General features: G+C 42.9%; 1 protein-coding gene across 4 annotated transcripts in view; it reads right to left on the reverse strand.

The window, feature by feature from the left end:
* Rnf41 (ring finger protein 41) overlaps positions 1-26,074 on the reverse strand; it is a 43,218-nt gene that overhangs the window by 7,175 nt on the left and 9,969 nt on the right. For all 4 annotated transcript variants that reach the window (XM_045152277.1, XM_045152278.1, XM_045152280.1 and 1 more), the window contains one exon: positions 3,446-3,558. In XM_045152277.1, the coding sequence (XP_045008212.1) occupies positions 3,446-3,535 (90 nt within the window). In that variant the 5' untranslated portion in view covers positions 3,536-3,558. The remainder of the gene's footprint in view (positions 1-3,445; positions 3,559-26,074) is intronic.

Genomic DNA, 26,074 nt, shown 5'->3' on the forward strand with positions numbered 1-26,074 from the left:
AGAGGTAGGAGGATCGCTGTGAGTTCAAAGTCAGCCTGCACTACAGTGAGACCCTACTTTTAAAGTAAAATGGGGAGGGGGAATCCTATGGGATATTGTTTACAATTATAAAAGTTGTTGGGCTGGAGAGATGGCTTAGCAGTTAAGCGCTTGCCTGTGAAGCCTAAGGACCCCGGTTCGAGGCTCGGTTCCCGAGGTCCCACGTTAGCCAGATGCACAAGGGGGCGCACGCATCTGGAGTTCGTTTGCAGAGGCTGGAAGCCCTGGCGCGCCCATTCTCTCTCTCTCCCTCTATCTGTCTTTCTCTCTGTGTCTGTCGCTCTCAAATAAATAAATAAAAATTAAAAAAAAATAAAAATAAAAATAAAAGTTGTTAATTAAACATAAATATATAAATAAAATAGAGTAAAACAGGGGCCAGGACAATGGCTGTCAGTAAAGTGCTTGTCACATAAGCATGAGGGCCTATGTTTGGATCCCCAGCACCCACATAAAAATACTGAGTCTAGTGGCACCTATGACCCCTCCACTGGGGAGGTGAAGACAGGGAATTCCTAGGGTCACTGGCTAGCTGGTCTAGATAAACTGATGAGCTCCAGTGAGAGAACCTACCTTAAAGAACAAGATAGAGAGCAAATGAGTAAAACCCTTGATGTTAACCTCTAGCCTATACATACACGCAGACACCTCCCAACCTCCTGCACCAGCACACTGTGTCCACATACAAACGTGTATATACACATGCATGCACACCACATACATAGACAAAGCAAAGAAACAAGGTAAGCAAAGCAGTGCTGCCCATGGTGGTGCAGCACTCAGAAGGCTGAGGGCAGCCTGGGTTACATAGTGAGTTGTAGGCCAGCCTGCACTAGTTTGCAAGACCCTGACTAAGAAAATAAAGAACCAGGTGTGGTAGTGTAAATCTGTAATTCCTGCACTTGGGAGATAGAAGTAGGAAGATGAATAATTCAAGGTCAGCCTGGGCTGCATGAAATCTTGTCATTTTTAAAAAGGGAAGGGGGCACTGATGAGATGGCTTAGCAGTTAAGCACTTGCCTATGAAGCCTAAGGAATCCAGTTCGAGGCTCCACTCCCCAGGACCCACGTAAGCCAGATGGACAAGGTGGTGCATGCATCTGGAGTTCGTTTGCAGTGGCTGGAGGCCCTGGTGTGTCCATTCTATCTCTCTTTCTCTGCCTCTTTCTCTCTCTGTCACTCTCAAATAAATAAATAAAAATAAACAACAACAACAAAAAAAAAAAGGGGGGGAGGCTGGAGTAATGACTTAGCTGTTAAGGCACTTGTCTGGGAAGCCTAGGGACCCAGGTTAGATTCCCCAGTACCCATGTACAGTCAGATGCACAAGATGGTGCGTGCATCTGGAGTTCATCTGCAGTGGCTAGGAGGCCCTGGGGTTCCCATTCTTTCTCTCTATCTGCCTGTGCGCCCCCCCCCACCTTTTTATAATTAAAAAAAAAAAAAGACTATTTCAGGAAGTTCCCATGGTCCTTGTGCAAATACCATCTGGAATTCAGCAATGGGCAACAACAGCAGACGCTTTGGTGGTGAGATGGTGATGAGTGAATTGCTGGAGTGCAGACTGTCACCAACACTTTGCTTAGTGTTTACAACATACCTACGAGAAACCTATGAGAAGTTCAGAGACATCAAAGATAGACAGGCTTCATAAGGAAAAGAGTCACTTTCAATATTGCTAATCTTATTACCTGTAGTTGTTACTTTAAAAAACCCAATGACACATGATTCTACTCAAAGTTTTTTGTTTTTTTTTTTTGAAACAGGGTTGAATGCATCCCAGGCTGACCCTGAACTAGTTATGCAGATGAAACTGGCTTTGGGTTTCTGACTCTGAGTACTAGGATTATTTCAGGCATCATCATCATATCCAGCTCATCTCAAAGTCTTAACTCTGACTACATTTCTCCCATTATGCTATTAACCCATTCATGTTGTCATCATACCATCTCTTACCTTAATAATAATAAGCTATTATTATTATTATTATTAACTTGTATTTTTGAGGTAGGGTCTTGCTCTAGCCTAGGCTGACCTGGAATTCACCATGCAGTCTCAGGCTGGCCTTGAACTCATGGCAATCCTCCTACCTCTGCCTCCCAAGTGCTGGGATTAAAGGCATATGCTACCATGCCTAGCCTTACCTTAACTATTAAGTATGTCTTCTAAGTCATTTATTTTACCCCTTTACAACCTAGTCTACATTTAGCACAGCTGAAGACCTGAATTCAAACCCCAGTAGCCCCCTCCACACACTTGAAATAAAAGCAAATCAGGGGGCTGGAGAGATGGCTTAGTGGTTAAGGCACTTGCTTACGAGGCCTAAGGACCCAGGTTCAATTCCCTAAGACCCACATAAGCCAGATACACAAGGTGATGCATGTGCATGGAGTCCATTTGCAGTGGCTGGAGGCCCTGGCATACCCATTCTCTCTATCTGCCTCTTCCTTTCTCTCTGTCAAACAAATAAATGAAATATTAAAAGGAAAAAAAAAAAGGTGGGGCTTGAGAGACTGCCTATTGGTTAATGTGCTTGCCTGTGAAGCTTAAGGACTCAGGTTTGATTCCCCAGTATTCATGTAAGCCAGATGCGCAAGGTGGCACATGTGTCTGGAGTTCATTTGCAGTGGCTAGAGCCCCTGATGCATCCATTCTCTCTCTCTCCGCCTCTTTCTCTATCAAATAAATAAATACTTATTTTTTTTAATCTGCTTAGGCCAGGCATGGTGGCACACACCTTTAATCCCAGCACTTGAGAGGCAGAGGTAGGAGAATCACCCGGAGTTTGAGGCCACCCTGAGAGTACATAGTGAAATTCAGATCAGCCTGAGCTAAAATGAGTAGAGTAAGACCTTATCTCGAAAAATAAACAAACAAAAAAAGACTGCTTGAGCTGGGCATGGTGGCACACACCTATAATCATAGTACTCAGAAGGCAGAAGTAGGAGTTCTGTGAGTTCAAGGCCAGCCAGAGACTACATAGTAAATTCCAGGTCAGCCAGAGCTATAGCAAGACCATACCTCGAAAAACAAAACAGAACAAAAACTCGTTCTGATCTGGCCTTGTGTCTTCTTGTTGTTGTTGTTTTGGTTCTTCCAGGTAGGATCTCGCTCTAGCCCAGGCTGACTTGGAATTCACTACGTAGTCTCAGGGGTAGCCTCGAACTCAAGGTGATCCTCCTATCTCTTCCTCCTGAGTGCTGGGATTAAAGGCGTGTGGCACCATGCCTGGCTATTGGCCCTGTGTCTTTGACCTTTCCTCATCTCAGAGCATATACCCAGCAGCATGCAAGCCATTTGGGTTTTCTTTCTGCTCCTTCACCACAGTCAGCTCATTCCTTTCCCCAGAACATCAGATTTTACTTTTCTTTGCCACTCCCGCAAACCTACCATAAGACCTACTCACCTGTACTGGCTCCTCCAAGACTCCACTGCAAATAGGGCAGATAAGGTCTTCATCAACATCCCCCTGGAAACGGGCTACATCATACCCCATGTCTCATCACTGAAACCCACGTCCTGAAAAGAACAACAAAGGAAAAACAAGCCACCTCAGAAAATATATACAGAAAAAAAGAAAAACTTTTAAAAAGAAAAAGGAGGAAAGAAAAAAGAAAACATGTACAGATATGTGAACATGAACTCATTGCTAAGATCCATTCATTTATATACATATTTTTCTTCTACTTTTAATTTTTCATCTTTTATTTATGTATTTATGAAAGAGTGAGAGTGGGTGCACCAGGGCCTCTGGCCATTGCTAATGAAACCCAGACACATGCACCATCTTGTGCATCTGGCTTTATATGGGTTCTAGGGAATTGAACTGGGGTCATTAGGCTGTGCAACCAAGTGCCTTAACTGCTGAGCCATCTCTCCAGTCCTACCTTTATTTATTTTATTTATTTTGTTTTTTCAAGGTAGGGTCTCACTCTATTGCAGGCTGACCTGGAATTCACTCTGTAGTCTCAGGGTGGTCCCAAACTCACAGTGATCCTACTACCTCTGCCTCCCAAGACCTGGGGTTAAAGGTGTGTACCACCACACCCGGCTATAAACACACATGTAAATTACCCAGCAACATGTCTCACTGGAATAAACGTCTAGCCTTATGAGAGCAAGAAATGAAGACACTGAATTCAGGCTGAAAGGTTGGTTTTGAGACATTTTTGCAGCTCTAAATATCACCAAAATGAGTTCTGCAGGTCAATAAGAGTTAGTTAGGCATTGGAAGAAGGGGCTGTTAGGCCATTAAGCCCAGATGAGTTCAGAAAACTGTTCACCTGAGTAGTACAAAAGAGCAAGTGTCAAGACACAAGGCTAGAGAGAAAACAAAGGACCAGGCCATGAAGAATCCAATGTAAAGAGACTGGACTCTCCCAAAGGCCATGAAAAATTACTGGGACTTAAAAATGGGTTAATAATGGGGCTGAAGAGATGGTTCAGCAGTTAAGGCACTTGTCTGCAAAACCTAATGACCTGGGTTCTATTCCTGGGTCATTAGACAGATGCACAAAGTGGCACATGTATCTGGAGTTTGTCTGCAGTGACTGGAGGCCCTGGTGTGCCCATTCTCTCTGCTTGTCTCTCTCCTTTTTCTGCTTGCACATAAATAAATAAATAAATAAATAAATAGAAATATTAGGGCTAGAGAGATGGCTTAGCAATTAAGGTGCTTGCCTACAGAGCCTAAGGACCCATGTTTGACTTTTCAGATCCCACGTAAGCCAGATGCACAAAGATGAGGCAAGGTCACACATGCCCAGCAAGCGTCTGGAGTTCAATTTCAGTGGCTGAGGCCCTGGCGCTCAATTCTCTCTCTCTCTAAAAAGAATAAAAATAAAATAAAATAAATGAGGAGCTGGAGAGATAGCTTAGCGGTTAAGGTGTTTGCCTGCAAAGCCAGTTTGATTCCCCAGGACCCACGTAAGCCAGACACACAAGGGGGGGGCACATGTATCTGGGGTTCGTCTGCAGTGGCTGAAGGGCCTGGCACACCTATTCTCTCTCTCTCTCTCTCTCCCTCTCTCTCTGCATCTTTCTCAAGTATACAAATAAAAATTTAAAAATACATATAAATAAATAAACAAATGGGGACTGGAGAAAGTGGTACATGCATCTACAGTTTGTTTGCAGTGGCTTGAGGCCCTGGCACACCCATGCTCGTTCTCTCTCCTTACAAATAAATCAACAAAAAGAAGTTTTTTATATAAAAATGGGTGAATAACGCTGAGTGTGGTGGCACATGCCTTTAATCCCAGCACTTGGGAAGTACAGCTAGGAGGATCACCATGAGTTCAAAGCCACTCTGAGAATACATAGTAAATTCAAGGTCAGCCTGGGCTAGAGCAAGACTCTGACTTGATTAAGAAAAATTAAAAAAAAAAAAAAGGAAAAGAAAAATGGGTGAATAACAACATTTCCCTTTTACTTAGTTATTCTATTTTTGGTTTTTCAAGGTAGAGTCTCACTGTATCATAGGCTGACCTGGCATTCACTATGTAGTCTCAGGCTGGCCTCAAACGGACCGTGATCCTCCCACCCCTGCTGGGATTAAAATGATGCACAACCACACCCTGCTCTTTATTTTGTTTGTTTTTCCAAGATAGGGTCTCACTCTAGTGCAGGCTGACCTGGAATTAACTATGTAGTCTCAGGGTGGCCTTAAACTCATGGTGATCCTCATACCTCTGCCTCCTGAGAGCTAGGATTAAAGGCATAAACCACCATGCCTAGCTTGGTTTTTTTTTTTTTTTTTTTTAAGGTAGGGTGTTAATCTCAGGGTGGCCTTGAACTCACAACAATCTACCTATCTCTGCCTCCCAAGTGCTGGGATTAAAGGCATGCTCCAACATGCCTGGCTACATTTTATTTATTTATTTACATTGTTTTTATGAGACATTTACCTTTTAAAAGCATTATGTTAGCCAGGCATGGTGGCACATGCTTTTTAAAAATTTTTTTTGGTTTATTTTTATTATTTATTTGAGAGCGACAGACAGAAAATGAGGCAAAGAGAGAGAGAGAGAGAGAGAGAGAGAGAGAGAGAGAATGGGCATGCCAGGGCTTCCAGCCACTGCAGACGAATTCCAGATGCGTGTGCCCCCTTGTGCATATGGCTAACGTGGGTCCTGGGAAACGAGCCTCGAACCAGGGTCCTTAGGCTTCACAGGCAAGTGCTTAACCGCTAGGCAATCTCTCCAGCCCGCTTTTATTTTTTTTTAAATATTTTATTTTTATTTGTCAGAGAAAGAGAGAGACAGAGAGAATGAGTGCGCCAGGGCCTCCAGCCACTGCAAACAAATTCCAGATGTGTGGATGCATACCTTTAATCCCAGCACTCAGGAGGCAGAGGTAGGAGGATCGCCATGAGTTCAAGGCCACCCTGAGACTCCATAGTGAATTCCAGGTCAGCCTGGGCTACAGTGAGACCCTACCTCGAATAAATAGAACAAAACAAAAAAGAAAAAAAAAAAAAAGGAAGAAAATTTTCTAGGCAGGAGTCAGATGTCAAAAATTTGAAATTAAGTGTTGGCAATGTTAAATCCATGATGCAAAGAGATCACCGACTCAAATATTTGGTCAAATTAAGCAAGCTGTATTGTATACCTGTAAGGTGGCCAGCTGGCTGTCTTAACCAAAGGCAGAGCTTAAGAGAGCAGCCCTGAGCAAGAGAGAAGGCAGGCTTTTATAATTTATAAACTTATGTGTGGTTGAGAGATTTCTAATAGGGAACTTGGCAAGCAAAATACAGAAGCAAGTAACAGACCACAGTTACTTGACATGACATCTTGGGAGAGTATGAAGCAAGGTACTTTCAGAGTGGGGAGTAACTCAGGTTCCAGGCAGCTCCAGGGATGGAAGGTTCTGGCCAGGTAGTCAAGGTACAGTTAGACCTAACAGAAACTTAAGTTTCATAGTAAGCAGAAATGAAATTTATCTTGAATTAACAATAAAATGGCTCATAACTCTAAGATGAAGTCAGACTAGTTCATCAGCAATAGGGATATAGAGAAGAGAGATTCAGATAAACAAGGACCCTAAGATAGCAATACTGTCACACCCTCAAAGGTCAAACATAAAAGAAGCCGGTTAACAATCTAACCACTGGGCTAACAAGACTAATATTGGGGAAGCCAATTCAGACCAACCATCAACTGTGATATCCTCGAAAGTGTGTCAGACAGTTCTCAGGAATTTAGAACCAAACCTTCCAAATTAAATTTTGAGGCAGGCCTCACTCTAGCTAAGGCTGGCCTGGAACTCACTCTACAGCTCCAAGCTGGCCTTGAATTCACAGTGATCCTCCTACCTCAGCCTCAAGTGCTAGGATTAATTAAAGGTGTAAACCACCATGCTTAGAGTAAAAAAAGAAAAAAAAATTTTTTTGATGTTTTGAGGTAGGGTCTCACTCTAGCCCAGGCCGACCTAGAATTCACTAGGTAATCTCAGGGTGGCCTTGAACTCACAGCAATCTTCCTACCTCTACCTTTGTTTTTGTATGTGCATGATATGCATGCTTGATCTCGTGTGTGAGAGGATGCATGTGCACATGTGTACACGTACAGGCCAGAGGTTGATACCTGGTCTCTTCAACTGTTCTTCACCTTGTTTTACTGAGGCAGGGGAGTCTCCACTGAACCTAGAGCTCTCAGATTCAACTAGCCTAGCTGGCCAGACATCCCAGGGAATCCCATGTCTGCCCCTTGAGTACTGGGATTACATGTAGGCTACCTGTATACCACACCCACCTGGCATTTATGTGGGTGTTGGGGTTCCAAACTCTGATCCTCACAATTGAGTAGCAAGCACTTTATCTAACTAAGCCATCTCTCCAGCACCCAGGATTTCAACCTTAAGTTATTTTTCTGAAAATATTTTCTAAAGCTAGGTATGGCGGTGCATGACTTTAATCCCAGCACTCGGGAGGCAGAAGTAGGAGGCTTGCCGTGAGTTCAAGGCCACCCTGAGACTACAGAGTGAATTCCAGGTCAACCTGAGCTAGAGTGAGACCCTACCTTGAAAAACAAAAACAAAAACAATGTAACATCTGCTGATGTCTGGAAAAATGTATATACTATGCTTATCAAACTGCCCAGTAAGCACTTCTCTTAATATTTATACCCTTACATTAATGCTATTCTCACTTTGGGTAGAGAATCTTCTCTTTTCAGATTGCAGTGGCTTTGGGATGACTCAGAAGGTTCATTGCTCTGTAAAGAAGTGACTGGAGTACTGAGTAACATCTTGATCACACCTTCCAAGGCTCAGGATCTAATGTGGAAGAGGTGGCGGAAAGAATGTAAGAGCCAAGGGAAGGGTAGGACTCCGTACAACGTGCTCCCTCCAGACATAAAATGGCCTGGATATCCATGACCTCACAGTGTCTGACACTACCTACACAAGACCATCATAAGAGGAGGAAAAGACCATGACATTAAAATAAAAGAGACTGATTGACATGGGGAGGGGATATGATGGAGAATGGAATTTCAAAGGGGAAAGTGGGGGAGGGGAAGGAGGTATTACCATGGGATACTTTTTATAATCATGGAAAATGTTAATAAAAATTGAGAAAAAAAACCAAAATACACACACACACACACACATATTTATTTATTTACTGAAAGTCAACCATGGTAATGAACATCTTTAATCCCAGCACTCAGGAGGCTGACACAGAGGATCACTGTGAGTTCCAGGTCAGCATGGGCTTGAGTGAGCCCCTCCCTGGGGAAAACAAAAACAAAAAAAACAAAAATATTATAGAAAGCCAAGTGTGGGTGCCTATCTGGAATCATAGCACTTGCGAAGCTGAGGCAGGACAGTAGCAAGTTTGAGGCTAGTTAGGACTACATAGGAAGACTCTGTCTCAAAAACAAAACTAAGAGCTGGAGAGATGGCTCAGCGGTCAAAGGTGCTTGCTTGCAAAGCCTGCCAGCTCAGGTTCAATTCCTCATGTAAAGCCAGATGGACAAAGTGATGCATGCATCTGGTTCACTTGCAGTGTTAAGAAGCCCTAGCATGCCCACACTCATCCATTCATTCTCTCTCTCCCTCCCCTATCTCTGCTCATAAAGAAATAAAAATACTTTTGGAAAACTTTTTAGAAGTATGAGTTGAGGCTGAGGAGTTGGCTTAGTGGCTCTGAGTACTTGCTGCACAAGGACCTGAGTTCAATTCCCAACGCCCACATAAAAGTTGAATGTAGCCGGGCGTGGTGGCGCACGCCTTTAATCCCAGCACTTGGGAGGCAGAGGTAGGAGGATCGCTGTGAGTTGGAGGCCACCCTGAGACTCCATAGTGAATTCCAGGTCAACCTGGGCTACAGTGAAACCCTGCCTTGGGGGGAAAAAAAACAGCTGAGTGTGGCTGCACATGCCTCTAAAACAAGGGTGATGGGGTAGAGACAGGAGGATGACTGGGGTTCACTGGTCAGCCACTGTAACCAAAAACTGGCAAGCTCCAGGTTCAGGGAGAGACCCTACCTCAAGGAAATTAGGCAGAACAAGACCTGAATTCTCCTCTGGAAACACATATGTGCATAGCACACCTGCATTTGCATGCACACATGCATATCAACAAATTCTGAGAGAAAAATGTTGCTATCCTTATTCCTAAATAACCATGTATTTTCTTTCTTTTTTAAAAAGATATTTTATTTTTATTTATTTATTTTAAAGAGGCAGACAGAGAGAGAAAGAGAAAGAGAATGGATACAGCAGGGCCTCCAGTGGCTGGAAAAGAACTCCAGATACGTGCACCATGAGGCGCTGGTATGCTCATTCTATCTACCTCTCCTCCCTCTCTCTCTCATAAAGAAAGAACATCCAATATTATACATGACATTGAAATGTTAAGAGTCTTTCAATTCCTCTAATATCAAACAGTCCATTTCAAGACCTTGATATATTTTTTAAATATTTTATTTATTTATTTGAGAGAGAAACAAAGACATAGAGTGAGAGAAGCCACTTAGGGACTGGGAAAATGGCTAAGCAATTAAAAGCACTTCCTTGCAGTCTGCCAGTCTGGGGTCAATTTCCAAGCTATCAAGGCAAAAAGTGGCACAAGGGTGGACGAGATGGCTTAGTGATTAAAAAGGCAATTGCTTGCAAAACCTGGAGGCATGGGTTAGAATTTCTACTACCCAGGTAAATGGCATATGCATTTGGAGTGCATTTGCAGTGGCAGGAGACCCTAGGGTGCCCAATCCTTCTTTCGTTCTTTCCCCTCTCCCTCTCTTTCTGCTTGTAAAAAAAAAAAAGTGCCACAACTGTCTGGCATTCAGTAGCAACGGCAAAGGCTCTGGACATGCACACACACACAAATAAATAAATAATTTTTTTTTTTCTTTTTCGAGGTTGGGTTTCACTCTAGCTCAGGCTGACCTGGAATTCACTATGTAGTCTCAGGGTGGCCTGAACTCATGGCGATCCTCCTACCTCTGCTGGGATTAAAGGCGTGCACCACCACACCTGATTCAAATAAATAATTTTTAAAAGCCACTTACATGAGAACATCCCTTGATTTGAGTTTGTATGATGTTTCCTCCTGATTAAACTGAGGTTTTCATTTTAGGCAAGATTAAGAGTACTACTGTTACTAGTGATGTAAATTTTGATTTTCTGGCTAAGTGCTATCTGCTAGGTTTATCTACTATAGAATTTATTATTTTTCCTCTTTAACTAATATGAACAATATGAATAGATACATTGAGTGCACATATACCTGAAATTCTAAGTAAGAAACTGGCTTGATCAATTTTTGTCTTGGAGACAGGGTCTCATGTAGCCCAGGAAGTTTTGAACTTTATATGGAGCCAAGCATGACTTTTGTTTGTTTGTTTATTTATTTTTATTTATTTGAGAGCAACAGACAGAGAGAGAAAGAGGCAGAGAGAAAGACAGAGAGAGAATGGGCGCACCAGGGCCACTAGCCACTGCAAATGAACTCCAGATGCATGCGCCACCTATGCATCTGGTTTATGTGAGTCCTGGGTAATCAAGCCTCAAACCGGGGTCCTTAGGTGTCGCAGGCAAGTGCTTAACCACTAAGCCATCTCTCCAGCCCCCAAGCATGACTTTTATTTCCTGATATTCCTACCTCTACCTGCCAAGTGCTGGGATTACAGCCATGCCATTTTTGTTTTTGAAAGATGGTTCTGAAAGTTGTGCAGAAAAAAAAGAATGTAGGGAGACTAAACAATGACCATGTTAGATTATTGTAAAAGGGTATCAAGGCAAACCAACAAAGTTAACACATAAAATCTAGATAGGTGTGGTGGCACATGCCTTTAATTCCAGCACTCAGGAGGCAGAGATAGGAGTGTCACTGTGAGTTTGAGGCCAGCCTGGGGCTGCACAGTGAATTCCAGGTCAGCCTGAGTTAGAGTGAAACCCTACCTCCAAAAAAAAAAAAACAAAAAACAAAAAACAAAAAAAAACCACCAAAAAAATGAAAATGACATAAATCTAACAGGGCCTGATGGTGCAGGCCTGTAATTTCAGTTACTCAAGAAGCTGAGGCAGGAAAATAATAAATTTAAAGCCTTTTAGAAGTTCAAGGTCAGCCTGTATAATGTAAGAAAGAGAGCATGTTTCAAATATTTAAGAGGGTTGGGGATTTAGCTCTAGCTCAGTGGATGAGCCACTTGCCTAGCAAGTGAGGCTCTGGGCTCAGCCCTTAGCAGCGCAAAAGAACAAAAAATCACACACAAAAAATTAAAAGAGCTAAAGAATTGGCTCAGCAGTTAAAGCGTTTGCTTGGAAAGCATGATGACTGGGGTTCGGTTTCCCAGCACTCACATAAAGCCAGACGCACTAAGTAACGCAAACATCGGGAGTCCATTTGCAGTGGCAGGAGGCCCTGGTACACCCATACTCACTCTTTTTGTCTCTCTCTCAAGCACTTGCCTAACGTGTGAGACCAGGGGTTGAATCTTCTGTAATGCAAAAAATATGAAATCTTTATTAGTTCAGTAATCAAAAGATGACCCTCAGGATGGAGAGATGACTTAGCAATTAAGGTGCTTGCCTGCAAAGCCCAACAACCTGAGTTTGATTCCCCAGTACACACCAAAAGCCAGATGAACACTGGCGCATGCATCTGGAGCTTGTTTGCAGTGGCTAGAGGCCCTGGCACATCCTCTTTCTCTCTCTCTCCTTGCAAATAAATACATATAAGGTTCTTTATGGTTTTTCTTTTAAAGATAGGCCGGGTATGGTGGCACATGCCTTTAATCCCAGCACTTGGGAGGCTGAGGTAGGAGGATTGCTGTGAGTTCAAGACTACTGAGACTCAACTGATGAGTGGATAATGAAGATGTGGCACATTTATACAATGGAGTTCTACTCAGCGGTAAAGAAAAATGAAGTTATGAAATTTGCAGAAAAATGCCGGGCATGGTGGCGCACGCCTTTAATCCCAGTACTCGGGAGGCAGAGGTAGGAGGATTGCCACGAGTTCAAGGCCACCCTGAGGCTACATAGTGAATTCCAGGTCAGCCTGAGCCAGAGTGAGACCCTACCTCGAAAAACCAAAAAAAAAAAAAAAAAAAAATTTGCAGAAAAATGGATGGACCTGTTAAGTATTATACTAAGTGAGGTAACCCAAGCCCAGAAAGCCAAGCGCCACATGTTCTCTCTCATATGTGGATCCTAGCTACAGATAACTGGGCTTCTGCGTGAGAATGAAAATACTTAGTAGTAGAGGCCAGTAAGTTAAAAAGGAGACATAAAGGGAAAAGAAAGGAAGGGAGGAAGGTACTTAATAGGTTGATATTGTATATATGTAAGTACAGTGATTGTGATGGGGAGGTAATATGATGGAGAGTGGAATTTCAAAGGAGAAAGTGTGGGGGGAGGGAGGGAATTAACATGGGATTTTTTTTATAATCATGGAAAATGCTACAAAAAAAAAAAAAAAAAGACTATTGAGACTACATAGTGAATTTCCAAGTCAGCCTGAGCTAAGGGGAGACCCTACCTCAAAAAAAAAAAAAAAAAAAAAAAAAAAAAAGAGAGCCAGGCATGGTAGTGCATACCTTTAATCTTAGCACTTGGGAGGTGGAGGTAAGAGGCTCACCATGAGTTTCAGGTCACCCTGAGACTACAATAGTGAATTCCAGGTCAGCTGGGGCTACAGCAAGACTCTACATCAACCCCCCCAGCACCCCCCAAAAATGACACCCATGTTTTTGAGTTACTGATGGCAAATTTTTACTTGCCAAAGTAAGAATTTTTTTTTTCAAAGTAAGAATTTTAGGTTAGGTAGGGTGGATCATGATTATAATCCTACTAATCAGAAGATTGAGGAAGAGGACTGCACAAGTTCTAGGTCAGCCTTGGCTTTCTTCTGGATCCAAGTCCAATTTTTATCTTTTTTTTTTTTTAATTTTTTTTTTTTAACGTAGGGACCCACGCTACTGCAGGCTGACCTGGAATTCACTCTGTAGTCTCAGGGTGGCCTTGAACTCACAGCAATCCTCCTACCTCTGCCTCCTGAGTACTGGGATTAAAAGCATGTACTACCACACCCAGCTCCCAAGAACAATTTGAGGACACAAGTAGAAATCATAAAGTTGATAAAACCATGGGTTTTGAGAGACAGCACAATGAAAAGTATATAGAAAGAGATTAAGTAAAGGAAGGATGGGGGGAGGGTTAATCAAAATCTAAGAGAGTATGAATAAGTCACATATAAACATAACTTTTTTGGACAATGGCACATCCACAGATTGTTACTAGAAAACTTTCAGTGTCACGGATAGGATACCTTCCAGTGAGTTGTTGGCTAAGGAAGTCTCTGATGCCCCCAAAACCTTACAGGCTATTTCTGAGGCTCTTGGTTTCCCATCAGGAATACATAAGACCCTATTGCTGAAGACTTCCCATGCTTGGGCTGCAAGGTCACTGAGAAATCTTGCTAGAGCTGAGCTGAAAACCTCCTCCCTGTAGACCAGCTGACAGAAAGCTGGAAGAAACTATGCTGCCTGCAGCTCCATGGGAAAAAGAAGTCATCAATGGAGATAAACAACAATGGACACTTCAAGCCATAAGCTGGGCTAGCCAGGACAAATGAGCCAATGGGTGCAATAGTGGCATGTCTGTTATGGGGGAAACCAACTGTTCTCTAATTGGACTATAAACCCACTCAACAGGAAGGAATAAATATCTGATACTGAAAACCTAGGATGAGGAAGTCATGAGCCTTAGGGGTGTAACACCTGGTGGTATCCAGCTAAATGCATATATTATGCTCACAAAACTGCCCAGTAAGCACTTCTCTTAATGTTCATATGTCGGGCACTGCTAGCCACAGGCTGGAGCCTTCAGGAGAGGGGCCTGAGTTTCCAGGCATGGCTAAGGACCCCCAGGCTACACATAGCCACGGCCACTCCCTCTCCAAGCCTAGCACATCTGAATTTAGGCTCTGTCCATAGCCCTGTGTCCTTTAGCCAGTTGCCTAGGAAACTCCTTATCAGCCAGACTTCCCACAGTCCTGAGACCATAGATCACATGACCCTCCCACTGCCTTTGTGCTAGAATGAAGGTCCCCATATGCTAATTAGGCATCAGAAATTAACTTGGTACATCTAATCCCCTTAGGGTCCTTCCCCCACCCTCAGATGCTTATAAACCCATTTCACTGACAATAAACTGAGAGAGCTGTTCAACTATCTCCCAGGAGTGTTTCTCTAGTCATGTGCTCACCCACCCCAGTTGCCTAGATGCTTTGGGGGTTGGGAGACCATGACCAGGCCCGGAGGACACAGGAATCCACATTCATACCTACATATTAATGCTACTCCCACTTTTGGTTAGAGAAACTTCTCTTTTCAGATGGTGGTGACCTCTGGGATTACTCAAAAGGCACCATGGTGCTGAGAACAGTGACAGAGGAGTGCTTGGCACTGAAACATCTCTATCACACCTTCCAAGGCTCAGGGTCCATTGTGAAAGAGGTGGCAGAAAGAATGTAAGAGCCAAAGAAAGGGTAGGGCTCCTTATAATGCAATATTCCAGACACAAATGGCCTGGATATCCATGACCTCACAGTGCCTGGCACTACCTACATAAGACCAGTATAACAGGAGGAAAAGATGAAGACATCAAAATAAAAGGCGGAGGGAATATGATGGAGAGTGGAATTGTGAAGGGGAAAGTGGGGGGGGAATTATAATGGTTTATTGCCTATAGTTATTGAAGTTTTCAATAATAAAAGATTTTTAAAACAATAGTAATGCAGTAATTCCAGGGAAAATGGCTAGATCAGAAATGTTTTGCAAGCATCCCCACTTCAGTGGAAAACACAGTGAGATTTTGAGTTCTTTCAGTTATTGAATCCTGAAATTTGTCTGTTTGGTGTTTATCAGCCTGCAAACACTGATAATGAATATTTGTAACAGGAAAAAAATATAAGAAAAATATATAGAATGGGGCTGGAGAGATGGTTTAGCAGTTAAGGAATTTGCCTTTAAAACCTAGCAACCTGAGGGCTGGAGAGATGGCTTAGCAGTTAAGCGCTTGCCTATGAAGACTAAGGACTCCGGTTCGAGGCTCAATTCCCCAGGACCCACATTAGCCAGATGCACACGGGGGCGCACGTGTCTGGAGTTCGTTTGCAGTGGCTGGAAGCCCTGGCGCACCCATTCTCTCTCTCTCTCTCTCTCTGTCGCTCTCAAATAAATAAATAAAAATAAACAAAAATTATAAAAAACGAATATTAAAAAAAAAAACAACCTAGCAACCTGAGTTTAGTTCCCCAATACCCATGGAAAGCAAAATGCACAAGGTGGCACATGCATCTGGAATTCACTTGCAATGGCTCGAGGCCCTGGCACACCCATTCTCTCTCTGCTTACAAAAAAAATAAATAAAAATGTATTTTAAAAAAGAAGGCATATAGACTGAAAACAGAAAGAATAGGTCTGAGCTGTGCATGGTAGCTCACACATGTAACTGCAGCACTAGGAAGGCTGAGGCTGGAGGGCTGTTAAGTATAAAGACAGTTTGGGGACACTGGGAGTTCCAGGCCAGCCAAGACTACAGAGTGAGACCATTTCTCAAAAACACAAAACATTAGAAAAGCTTCTCTTTTCAGATGGTGAGGACCACTGGGATGACCCAAAAGGCAACACAGTGCTGAGAAGAAGGGACGGAGAATTGTCCAGAACTGAAACATCTCACACCCTCCAAGGCTCAGGGTCCATTGTGGAAGAGGTGGCGGAAAGAATGTAAGAGCCAAAGGAAGGGTACCATTCCTTACATAAAACTGTCCAAACAGAATTTGGCCTCGATATCCAAGACCTTGCAATGCCTAGCAATACCCACACGAGACCCTCATAATAAGAGAAAAAGATGATGTCATCAAATTAAAAGAGAGACCAATATATATGTAAATATATATATACATATATATATGTATATATATATATATATATTTTAAACACAAAACAAGTCAGGCATGGTGGCGCACGCCTTTACTCCCAGCACTCAGGAAGCAGAGGCAGGAGCATCGCCAAGTATTTGAGGCCAGCCTTAGTCTACATAGTGAATCCAGGTCAGACTGGGCTAGAGTTCAAGATCCTACATAAAAAAAAAAAAAAAAAAAAGAAAGAAAGAAAGCCTGGCATGGTGGCACACACCTTTAATCCCAACACTTAGGAGGCAAAGGTAGGCATCATGAGTTCAAGGCCACCCTGAGACTACATAGTGAATTCCAGATCAGCCTGGACTAGAGTGAAACCCTACCTCCAAAAACAAAAAGGAAAAAAAAAAAAACCACAAAACAGGGAGCTGGAGAGATGGCTCAGCAGTTATAGCATTTGCCTGCTAAGCCTAAGGACCTGGGTTTGATTCCCCAGTACCCATGGAAAGCCAGATGCACAAAGTGGCACATGTATTTGCAGTGGCTGGAGGCCCTGGTATGCCCAATTTCTCTGTATGTCTCTCTTCTCTCTACCTCTGTCTGTGCTTGTAAATAAATAAATAAACAACAGAGCTGAAGCGATGGCTCAGGTTAAAGGCACTTACTTATAAAGTCTGGTGGCCTAGGTCCAATTCCCGTAGTACCCACATAAAACCAAAGTGATGCATGTGTCTGGAGTTTGTTTGTAGTGTCAGAAGGCCCTGACATGGCCCCATTCTCATTCTGTGTCTCATTCCTCAAATAAATAAATAAATAAAAATGTTTAAAACAACGAAGCGTGTGTGAATGGGCATGCATGGACACACACACACACACACACACACACACACACACACACACACACACTCTTCTGCTGCACTTAACAGGAAATGTAGTGGTCTTCCCCAGCGTGCCACCACGGCATGTTCAAGGCAGCAGTGTTGGCTGGTACAGGAGTGCCACCAACGTAAGGCTCAGTAACTAAACCATGAAGCTTTTTACAACATCCAACACCTTGGAATTAAGCACATTCCTCAATTCCAACAAACCCCACAATATCACTGAGATGAACTTCCTAAGCAAGAAGGTGTTGGCTGGCTGGGGACTTGATGTCCCCTTCCACCTGTAAAGTTTGGGGCTGAAAAAAGCTCAGGTCTCTTATATGACTACCTGGAGGTGGGAAAACACTTCAAACCTCATGAGTTCTACAGCAACAAGTAAGGTAGGCTCCTATAAATGGCTGGTGGTAGATGGGTTGGTCAATGCCTTAACTACTGGCAAAGAAGATGCATTCTCAGGTAGACTGGTATTAGAGAAAATAAACCTGAAGGAGTTTGATTTTGATGTTGTGGATAAGCTGGGAAGCATGCTGGATGAGCTCTGGGCTCTGCTGGATGACACATAGGATCTTTTTACTATCCCATCCCCATCCTCCAGTACAAGAGAATAATAAGAAGCCCTTCCTCACTAGAAGACAGTGAACCCAATTGGCCAGCTCCCAGAAGTCCACAAAAGCTGGCTTTCTTCCTTCTTACAACTATTTCTTCTCTTTTCCTTAGGGGTCTTCTCTTCCACTCCAGGTCATTTCTTTGGTTTAGAGTTGATATCTGTGGCTGGGTGTGGTGGCGCACACCTTTAATCCCAGCACTTGGAAGGCAGAGGTAAGAGGGTCACTGTAAGTTTGAGGCCACCCTGGGACTACATAGTGAATTCCACTGAGGTCAGCCTGAGCTAGGGTAAGACCTACCTCAAAAAAACAAAACAAAAATAATAGTAATAACAACAATAATAAAAGAGGGGCTAGAGAGATGGCTCAGTAGTTAGAGGCATTTGATTGCAAAGATTGCCTACTGATCCAGGTTCAATTCCCCAGTCACCCATATAATGCCTAATGAGAAAAACAGTACAAGTATCTGGCTTTCCACTGGCAGTGACAAGAGATCCTAAAAAGCCCATAAACACAAGCATTCACCCTAAATAAATAATATTCTTCTTTTAAAAAAGGGCTGGAGGACAGGTATGGTGGCACACACCTTTAATACCAGCACTTAGTAGGCAGAGGTAGGAGAATTGCTGTGAGTTCGAGACCACCCTGAGATTACATAGTAAATTCCAGGTCAACTTAGACAACGGCAAGACCCTACCTCAAAAAAAAAAAAAAGACTGGATGGCGCTACATCTGGAGTTTGTTTGCAGTGGCGGGAGGCCCTGGTGCACCCATTCTCTCTCTATGTGCCTCTTTCTCTCTATCCCTCAAATAAATAAGGGCTGGAGAGAGATGGCTCAGCAGTTAAGGCCCTTGCTTACAAAGCCTGCAAGTCCGGGTTCAATTCTTCAGTACCTATATAAAACCAAATGCATAAAATGGCATGTGTCTGGAGCTCATTTGTAGTACCAAGAGCCCCTGGCACACCTGTTTTCTCGCTTTGTTTGCAAATATGTAAAAATATTCAAAAAGAAAAAGAAGCTTGGGTGGTGGCGCACACCTTTAATCCCAGCACTTGACAGGCAAAGGAATGATTGCTGTGAGTTCAAGGCCACCCTGAGACTACCTAGTAAATTCCAGGTCAACCTGGACTAGAGTGAAACCCTACCCCAAAAAAGGAAAAAAAGGGGGGGGGAGTTGGGCTGGAGAGAAGGCAAATGGTTTAGCAGTTAAGGCTTTTGCCTGCAAAGCCAAAAGATCCAGGTTCAGTTCCTCACTACCCAAGTAAAGGCAGATGCACAAGGTAGTGCATGCATCTGGAGTTCATCTGCAACAGCTAGAGGGCCTGGTACACCCATTGTCTCTCTCTCTCCTTATCCTTGCAAATTAAAAAAAAAAAAATTTTTTTTAATTTACTCAGCTTTGGAGATGGGGAGATGGCTCAGTGGTTTAAGGTACCCATTTGCAAATCCTGCCAAGCTTGTTTTATTTCTCAGCTTCCATGTAAAGCCACACAAGAACAGGTCCCCCCCCAGGTCCTCCCCCCCCAACAACTTGTAAACGCACACACACGCAAATAATTGACTAGCTTTGCTTTACTGTTTATTTCTACAATGGTCACCATGTGGTTTTCTGGAAGATGCTGGGAATCATACCTGTAAACAACATATCTTATATATACTAAAAAATAATGAAGCCAATACTACTGGACATTACTAAGTTTTGGCACTATTTTAAGCATTTGGCCTATGAACTCATCTTATCCTTATAATAACTCCATTAAGTTGCCTTTATTGTTATTCCATTTTATAGATGAGTAACAGAGGCTAATGTGGTTGCCCACGATCATACAATTAACTAGTAGTCAAGCCAGATTCAAACTCAGGCAGAATGGCTCCAGAGTACAACCTTTTTAAAAAAAAAAAAAATACATATACACACACACACACGCACACACACACACACACACACAACGAGGGGGCGGGGGGAGAATGGGTGCGCTAGGCCTCCAGCTGCTGCAAATGAAATCCAGGCATGTGCCCCCTTGTGCATCTGGCTTACATGGGCCCTGGGAAATGGAACCTGAGTCCTTTGGCTTTGCAGGTGAGTGCCTTAACTGCTAAGTCATCCCTCTAGCCCCAGAGTACAACCTTTTAACACTGTACCAACCTCCTTCCCAAACTGAAAATTCAAGTTAGTAACAGGATAATCTTCCTAATGAACACAGATGCAAAAAATTCTGAACAAGGGCTGGAGAGATGCCTTAGCGGTTAAGTGCTTGCCTGTGAAGCGTAAGGAGCCCGGTTCGAGGCTCGATTCCCCAGGACTCACATTGGCAAGATGCACTAGGGGGCACACGCACCTGGAATTCATCTGCAGTGGCTGGGAGCCCTGGCGTGCCCATTCTCTCTCTCTCTCTCTGCCTCTTTCTCTGTCTATTGCTGTCAAATAAATAAATAAGAATAAACCAAAAAAAAAAAAAATCTGAACAAAATATTGGCAAACAGAATACAAGAATATATCAGAAAGATCATTCACCCCAACCAAGTAGGCTTTATCCCAGAGAGGCAGGGATGGTTCAACATATGTAAATCTATAAATGTAATATACTATATAGACTGAAGGACAAAAATCATATAAGCATCTCAATAGATGCAGAAAAGGCATTTGCTTATAATAGCTGGGAAATAGAACCAGCCTAGATGTCCCTCAACTGATGAGTGGATAACAAAGATATGGCACATTTATACAATGGAGTTCTACTCAGTGGTAAAGAAAAATGAAGTTATGAAATTTGCAGAAAAATGGATGGATCTGGAAAGGATTATAGTAAGTGAGATAACTCAGGCCCAGAAAGCCAGGTGCCACATGTTCTCTCTCATATGTGGATCCTAGCTACAGATGATTGGGCTTCTGTGTGAGAAGGAAAAAACTCAGTAGCAGAGGTCAGTAAGCTAGAAAAGAGATATAAAGGGGAGAGAAAGGAAGGGAGGAAGGTACTTAATAGGTTGGTATTATATATATGTAAATAGAAGAAGAGATTTACTGGGGTAAAAAGGCCCAAAGTGAGATCAGGGGAGGAGACTGAGTAAAGGAAAGGTGGAGGGAGGACTAATCAAAATCTAAAATGATATAAACAAAACATATGCAATTCTCTGATTTGGGACAATGGAACACTCAGGAGCCGTAGATCATTGCCTGAAAATTTTCAGTGCCAGGGATGGGATACCTCCAGTGAGTTGTTGGCCAGGGAGTTTCCTGATGCCCCCAAAACATTATAGGTCATTGCCAAGACCCTTGGCTTCCCACCAGGAATCGATGGCAAGACCCTATTGCTGAAGACTCCACATACTTGGGCTGCAAGGCCACTGAGAAATCCTGCTGGAACTGAGCTGATAACCTCCTCCATGTAGACCAGCTGACAGAAAGCTGGAAGAAGCCATTCTACATGCAGTTCAATGGGAGAAAGAGATACCACCAGTGAAGATATTCAACAGTGGACACTGCAAGCCTTATAATTGGCCAGCCAGGCCAAATGGCATGCCAATTATCTCTAAAGTTAAAAAAAAAAGCTGAGCATAGTGGCACATGCCTTTAACCCCAGCACTTGGGAGGCAGAGACAGTAGGATCACTGAGAGTTTAAGGCCAGTCTGAGACTACATAGTGAATTCCAGGTCAGCCTGGAGTAGAGTGAGACCTACCTTGAAAAAAAAAAAGACTACAGAGGGCCTACTGTTCTTTAAGAACCCATCCAAACACTCAGGAGCCATAGATCGCTGTTAGAAAATTTTCGGTGCCAGGGATGGGATACCTCCAGTGAGTTGTTGGCCAGGGAGGTCCCTGATGCCCCCAAAACATTATAGGTCATTGCCAAGACCCTTGGCTTCCCACCGGAAATCGAAAGCAAGACCCTATTGCTGAAGACTCTACATACTTGGGCTGCAAGGCCACTGAGAAATCCTGCTGGAACTGAGCTGGTAACTTCCTCCATGTAGACCAGCTGACAGAAAGGTGGAAGAAGCCATTCTACATGTAGTTCAATGGGAGAAAGAGATACCACTAGTGAAGATACTCAACAGTGGACACTGCAAGCCTTATAATTGGCCAGCCAGGCCAAATGGACCAACGGGTGCAATACTGGCACGTCAGTCATGGTGGAAATCAACTGCCCTCCAATTGGACTGGAGGCCTGCTCCAAGGGGGGGGGAATACATCCCTGATACTGAAAACTTAAAACAGAGGTAGTCATGAGCCCTCGGGGTGTAACATCTGCTGATGTCTGGATAAGTGTATATACTATGCTTAACAAACTGCCCAGTAAGCACTTCTCTTAATATTCATATCCTTATATTAATGCTACTCTCACTTTGGGTAAAGAATCTTCTCTTTTCAGATGGCAGTGCCCTTGGGATGACTCAGAAGGTATCATGGTGCTGGAAAGAAGTAACTAGATTACCAAGAAACATCTCGATCACACCTTCCAAGGCTCAGGGTCTAATGTGGAAGAGGTGGCAAAAAGAATGTAAGAGCCAAAGGAAGGGTTGGACTCCTTACAACGTGCTCCCTCCAGACATAAAATGGCCTCGATATCCATGACCTCATAGTGCCTGACACTACCTACACAAGACCATCATAAGAGGAGGGAAAGATCACGACATCAAAATAAAAGAGAGACTTATTGAGATGGGGATGGAGAATGGACTTTCAAAGGGGAAAGTGAGGGGAGGGAGGGTATTACCATAGGGTATTTTTTATAATCATGGAAAATGTTCTAAAAAATTGAGAAAAAATAAAATAAAAAAAGATTTGAAAAAAAAAAGGCACTTGACAAAATCCAATATCCCTTCATGGTAAAAGTTCTACAGAAACTGGGAATAGAAGAAACATATCTCAACATAATAAAGGCAACTTATAACAAACCTACAGCCAACGTAATACTAAATGGGGAAATACTTGAAGCTTTTCCACTAAATTCAGGAAAAAGCCAAGGGTGTCCAATATCCTCATCTTTTTAAAAATTTATTTGAGAGTGACAGAGAGAGAAAGGAGAGAGAATGGGCATGCCAGGGCTTCCAGCCACTGCAAATGAACTCCAGGCACATGCGCCCCTTGTGCGTCTGGCTAACATGGGTCCTGGGGAATCGAGCCTTGAACCGGGGTCCTTAGGCTTCACAGGCAAGCACTTAAGCACTAAACCATCTCCGCAGCCCCCCATTTTTATCTAATATAGTACTGGAAGTCTTGGCTATAGCAATAAGGCAAGCGACACTTATCAGAGGGATACAAATTGGAAAGAGATCAAATTATCATTATTTGCAGATGTTATGATTCTATACATAAAGCACCACTTGTTGAAGTGGCTATCTTTTCTCCAGTGAATTTTTTTTGGTATTTTTATTGAAAATCAGATGGATCTAGCTGCCTGGATTAACATCTGGGTCCTCTGTTCTGTTCCACTGATCTACATGACTGTCTTTGTGCCAGTACCATGCTGTTTTTTTTACTGTTGGTTCCTCCCCCCCCCAGGTAGGGTTTCACTCTAGCTCTGGCTGACCTAGAATTCACTATGTAGTCTCAAGATAGCCTTGAACTCATGGCGATTCTCCTACCTCTGCCTCCCGAGTGCTGGGAGTACTAGGATTAAAGGCGTGTACCACCATACCCAGTCCTATGATGTTTTTATTACTGTAGCTTTGTAATATAGCTTAAAATCAGGTACGGTGATACCACTGACCGTGTTTTTGTTGCTCAAAATTGTTTTGGCTATTTGAAGGTTTTTGTGCTTCCAAATAAATTTCAGAATTGTTGTTTCCTATTTCTGTGAGGAATACCATTGGAATTTTAATGGGGATTGCATTAAATGTATAGTTTGCTTTTGGGAAGATTGACATTTTTACAATATTGATTCTTCCAATCCAAGAACATGGGATGTCTTTCCATTTCCTAGTGTCTTCTGCAATTTCTCTCTTGAGTGTTTTAAAGTTTTTATTGTAGAGATCCTTTACTTTCTTGGTTAGGTTTATTCCAAGGAATTTTTTTTTTTTGAGGCAATTGTAAATGGGAGAGATTCCCTAATTTCAGCCTTCCATGTTTGTTGTTAGTATATAGGAAAGCTACTGATTTCTGTGTGTTTATTTTGTATCCTGCTATGTTCCTAAAAAAAAAAAAAAAAAAAAAAAGACAATAAATACTGGCAGGTATACAGAAAGAGGGGAACCCTTCTAAACTGTTGGTGGGAATGTAGTCTGGTATAGACATTGTGGAAATCAGTGTGGAGGTTCTTGAGACAGCTAAAAATAGATTTACCATATGATCCAACTATAGCCCTCCTAGGCATATATCCTAATGACTCTTCTCTCACTAACTTAGAGATACTTACACAACCATGTTTATTGCTGCTCTATTCACAATAGCTAGGAAATGGAACCAGCTTAGATGTCCTTCAACATATGAACAGATAATAAAGATGTGGTACATTTACACAATGGGGTTCTATTCAGCAGTAAAGAAAAATGAAATTTGCAGGGAAATGGATAGATCTGGAAAGGATTATACTAAGTGAGGTAACCTAGGCCCAGAAAGCCAAACATTGCATGTTCTCTCTCATATATGGATCCTAGCTACAAATGTTTAGACTTGTGTGTGAGCTGGAACCAAAAACCAGTAGCAGAAGGCTATAAGGGAGGGTGGAGAGGGAAGGACTTAAGGGGATGGTATTGTATATATGTACGTAGAACATATCACAAAGCCAGGCATGGTGTATGCCCTTGATCCCAGCAGAGGTAGGAGGATTGCTATCAGTTCGAGGCCACTCTGAGTCAAATTCCAGGACAGCCTGAGCTAGAATGAGACCCTACCTCAGAAAAAAAAAAAAAAAAAGAACAACAACAGATTACAGGAAGTAGAATGACCTAAGCAGGGCCAGAGAAAGAAACTGAGTAAAAGAAGGGTGGAAGGAGGGTCAATCAAAATTCAAGATATTCTAGCCGGCCCATGGTGGTGCACACCTTTGATCCCAGCACTTGGGAGGCAGAGGTAGGAGGATCACCATGAGTTTGAGGCCACCCTGAGACTACATAGAAAATTCCAGGTCAGCCTGGGCTAAAGTGAAACCCTACCTCAAAAAAACAAAATTCAAGATATTCTGAAAAAAATAAATAATAAATAAATAAATAAATAAAAATTAAAAAAAAAAGATATTCTGAATAAGGCATATGAAAGCCTACTTCTTTGGATAATATCACATCCAGAAGCCATAGGTTGTTACTAGAAAAATTTCAGTGCCAGGGATGGAATATCTTCTGGTGAGTTGTTGGCCATGGAGGTCCCTGCTGCCTCCAAAACATTACAGGCTATTGCTAAGGCCCTTGGTTTCCCACCAGAAACAGATGGTAATGCTGTACTCTGAAGATTCCACACACTTGGGCAGCAAGGTCATTGAGAATCAAGCTGGGGCTGAGCTGAAAACTTTCTCCCTGTAGACCAGCCAACTGAAAGCTGGAAAAAGTTGCACTGCATGCAGCCCTATGGGAGACAGAAGTCATCAGCAGTGAAAACAGTGGACACTGGAAGCCTCAAGTTTGGCCAGACAGGCCAAATGACCAAACAGGTGCCAATAGTGGCATGTTTGCTCTGGGGAAAACCAACTGCTCTCTAATTGGACTGGAGGCCCACTCTATGGGAGGGAATACATGCCTGGTACTGAAAACCTAATCAAAAGCCTATGGCAAGGGAGGTTATGACCCTTAGGGGTATAAAGCCTGCTCTTGTTTGGATAAATGCATATATTATGCTCCAAACTGCCCTGTAAGCATTTTACTTAATGTTCATATTCATATATTAATGCTACTCTCATCTTTTCTGATGGCAGTGACCACTGGAATGACCTCAAAGACAACACAGCGCTAAGAAGAAGTGACAGAGAAGTGTCCAGCACCGAAACATGTCTATCACACCCTCCATGTGGAAGAGGCGGTGGAAACAATGTAAGAACCAAAGGAAGGGTACCATTCCTTACAATGCAACTATCCAGACAGAAATTGGCCTCACTATCCATGACCTCGCAGTGCCTAGCAATACCTTCACAGGACCCACATAATAGGAGGAAAAGACAATGACATCAAGAAAAAAGAGACTAATGGAGAGATGGAGGGGATATGATGGAGAGTAGAGGTATGAAGGGGAAAGTGGGGAAGGGA

This window comes from Jaculus jaculus, chromosome 6, assembly GCF_020740685.1.
Source record: "Jaculus jaculus isolate mJacJac1 chromosome 6, mJacJac1.mat.Y.cur, whole genome shotgun sequence".
NCBI classification, from domain to species: Eukaryota; Metazoa; Chordata; class Mammalia; order Rodentia; family Dipodidae; genus Jaculus; species Jaculus jaculus.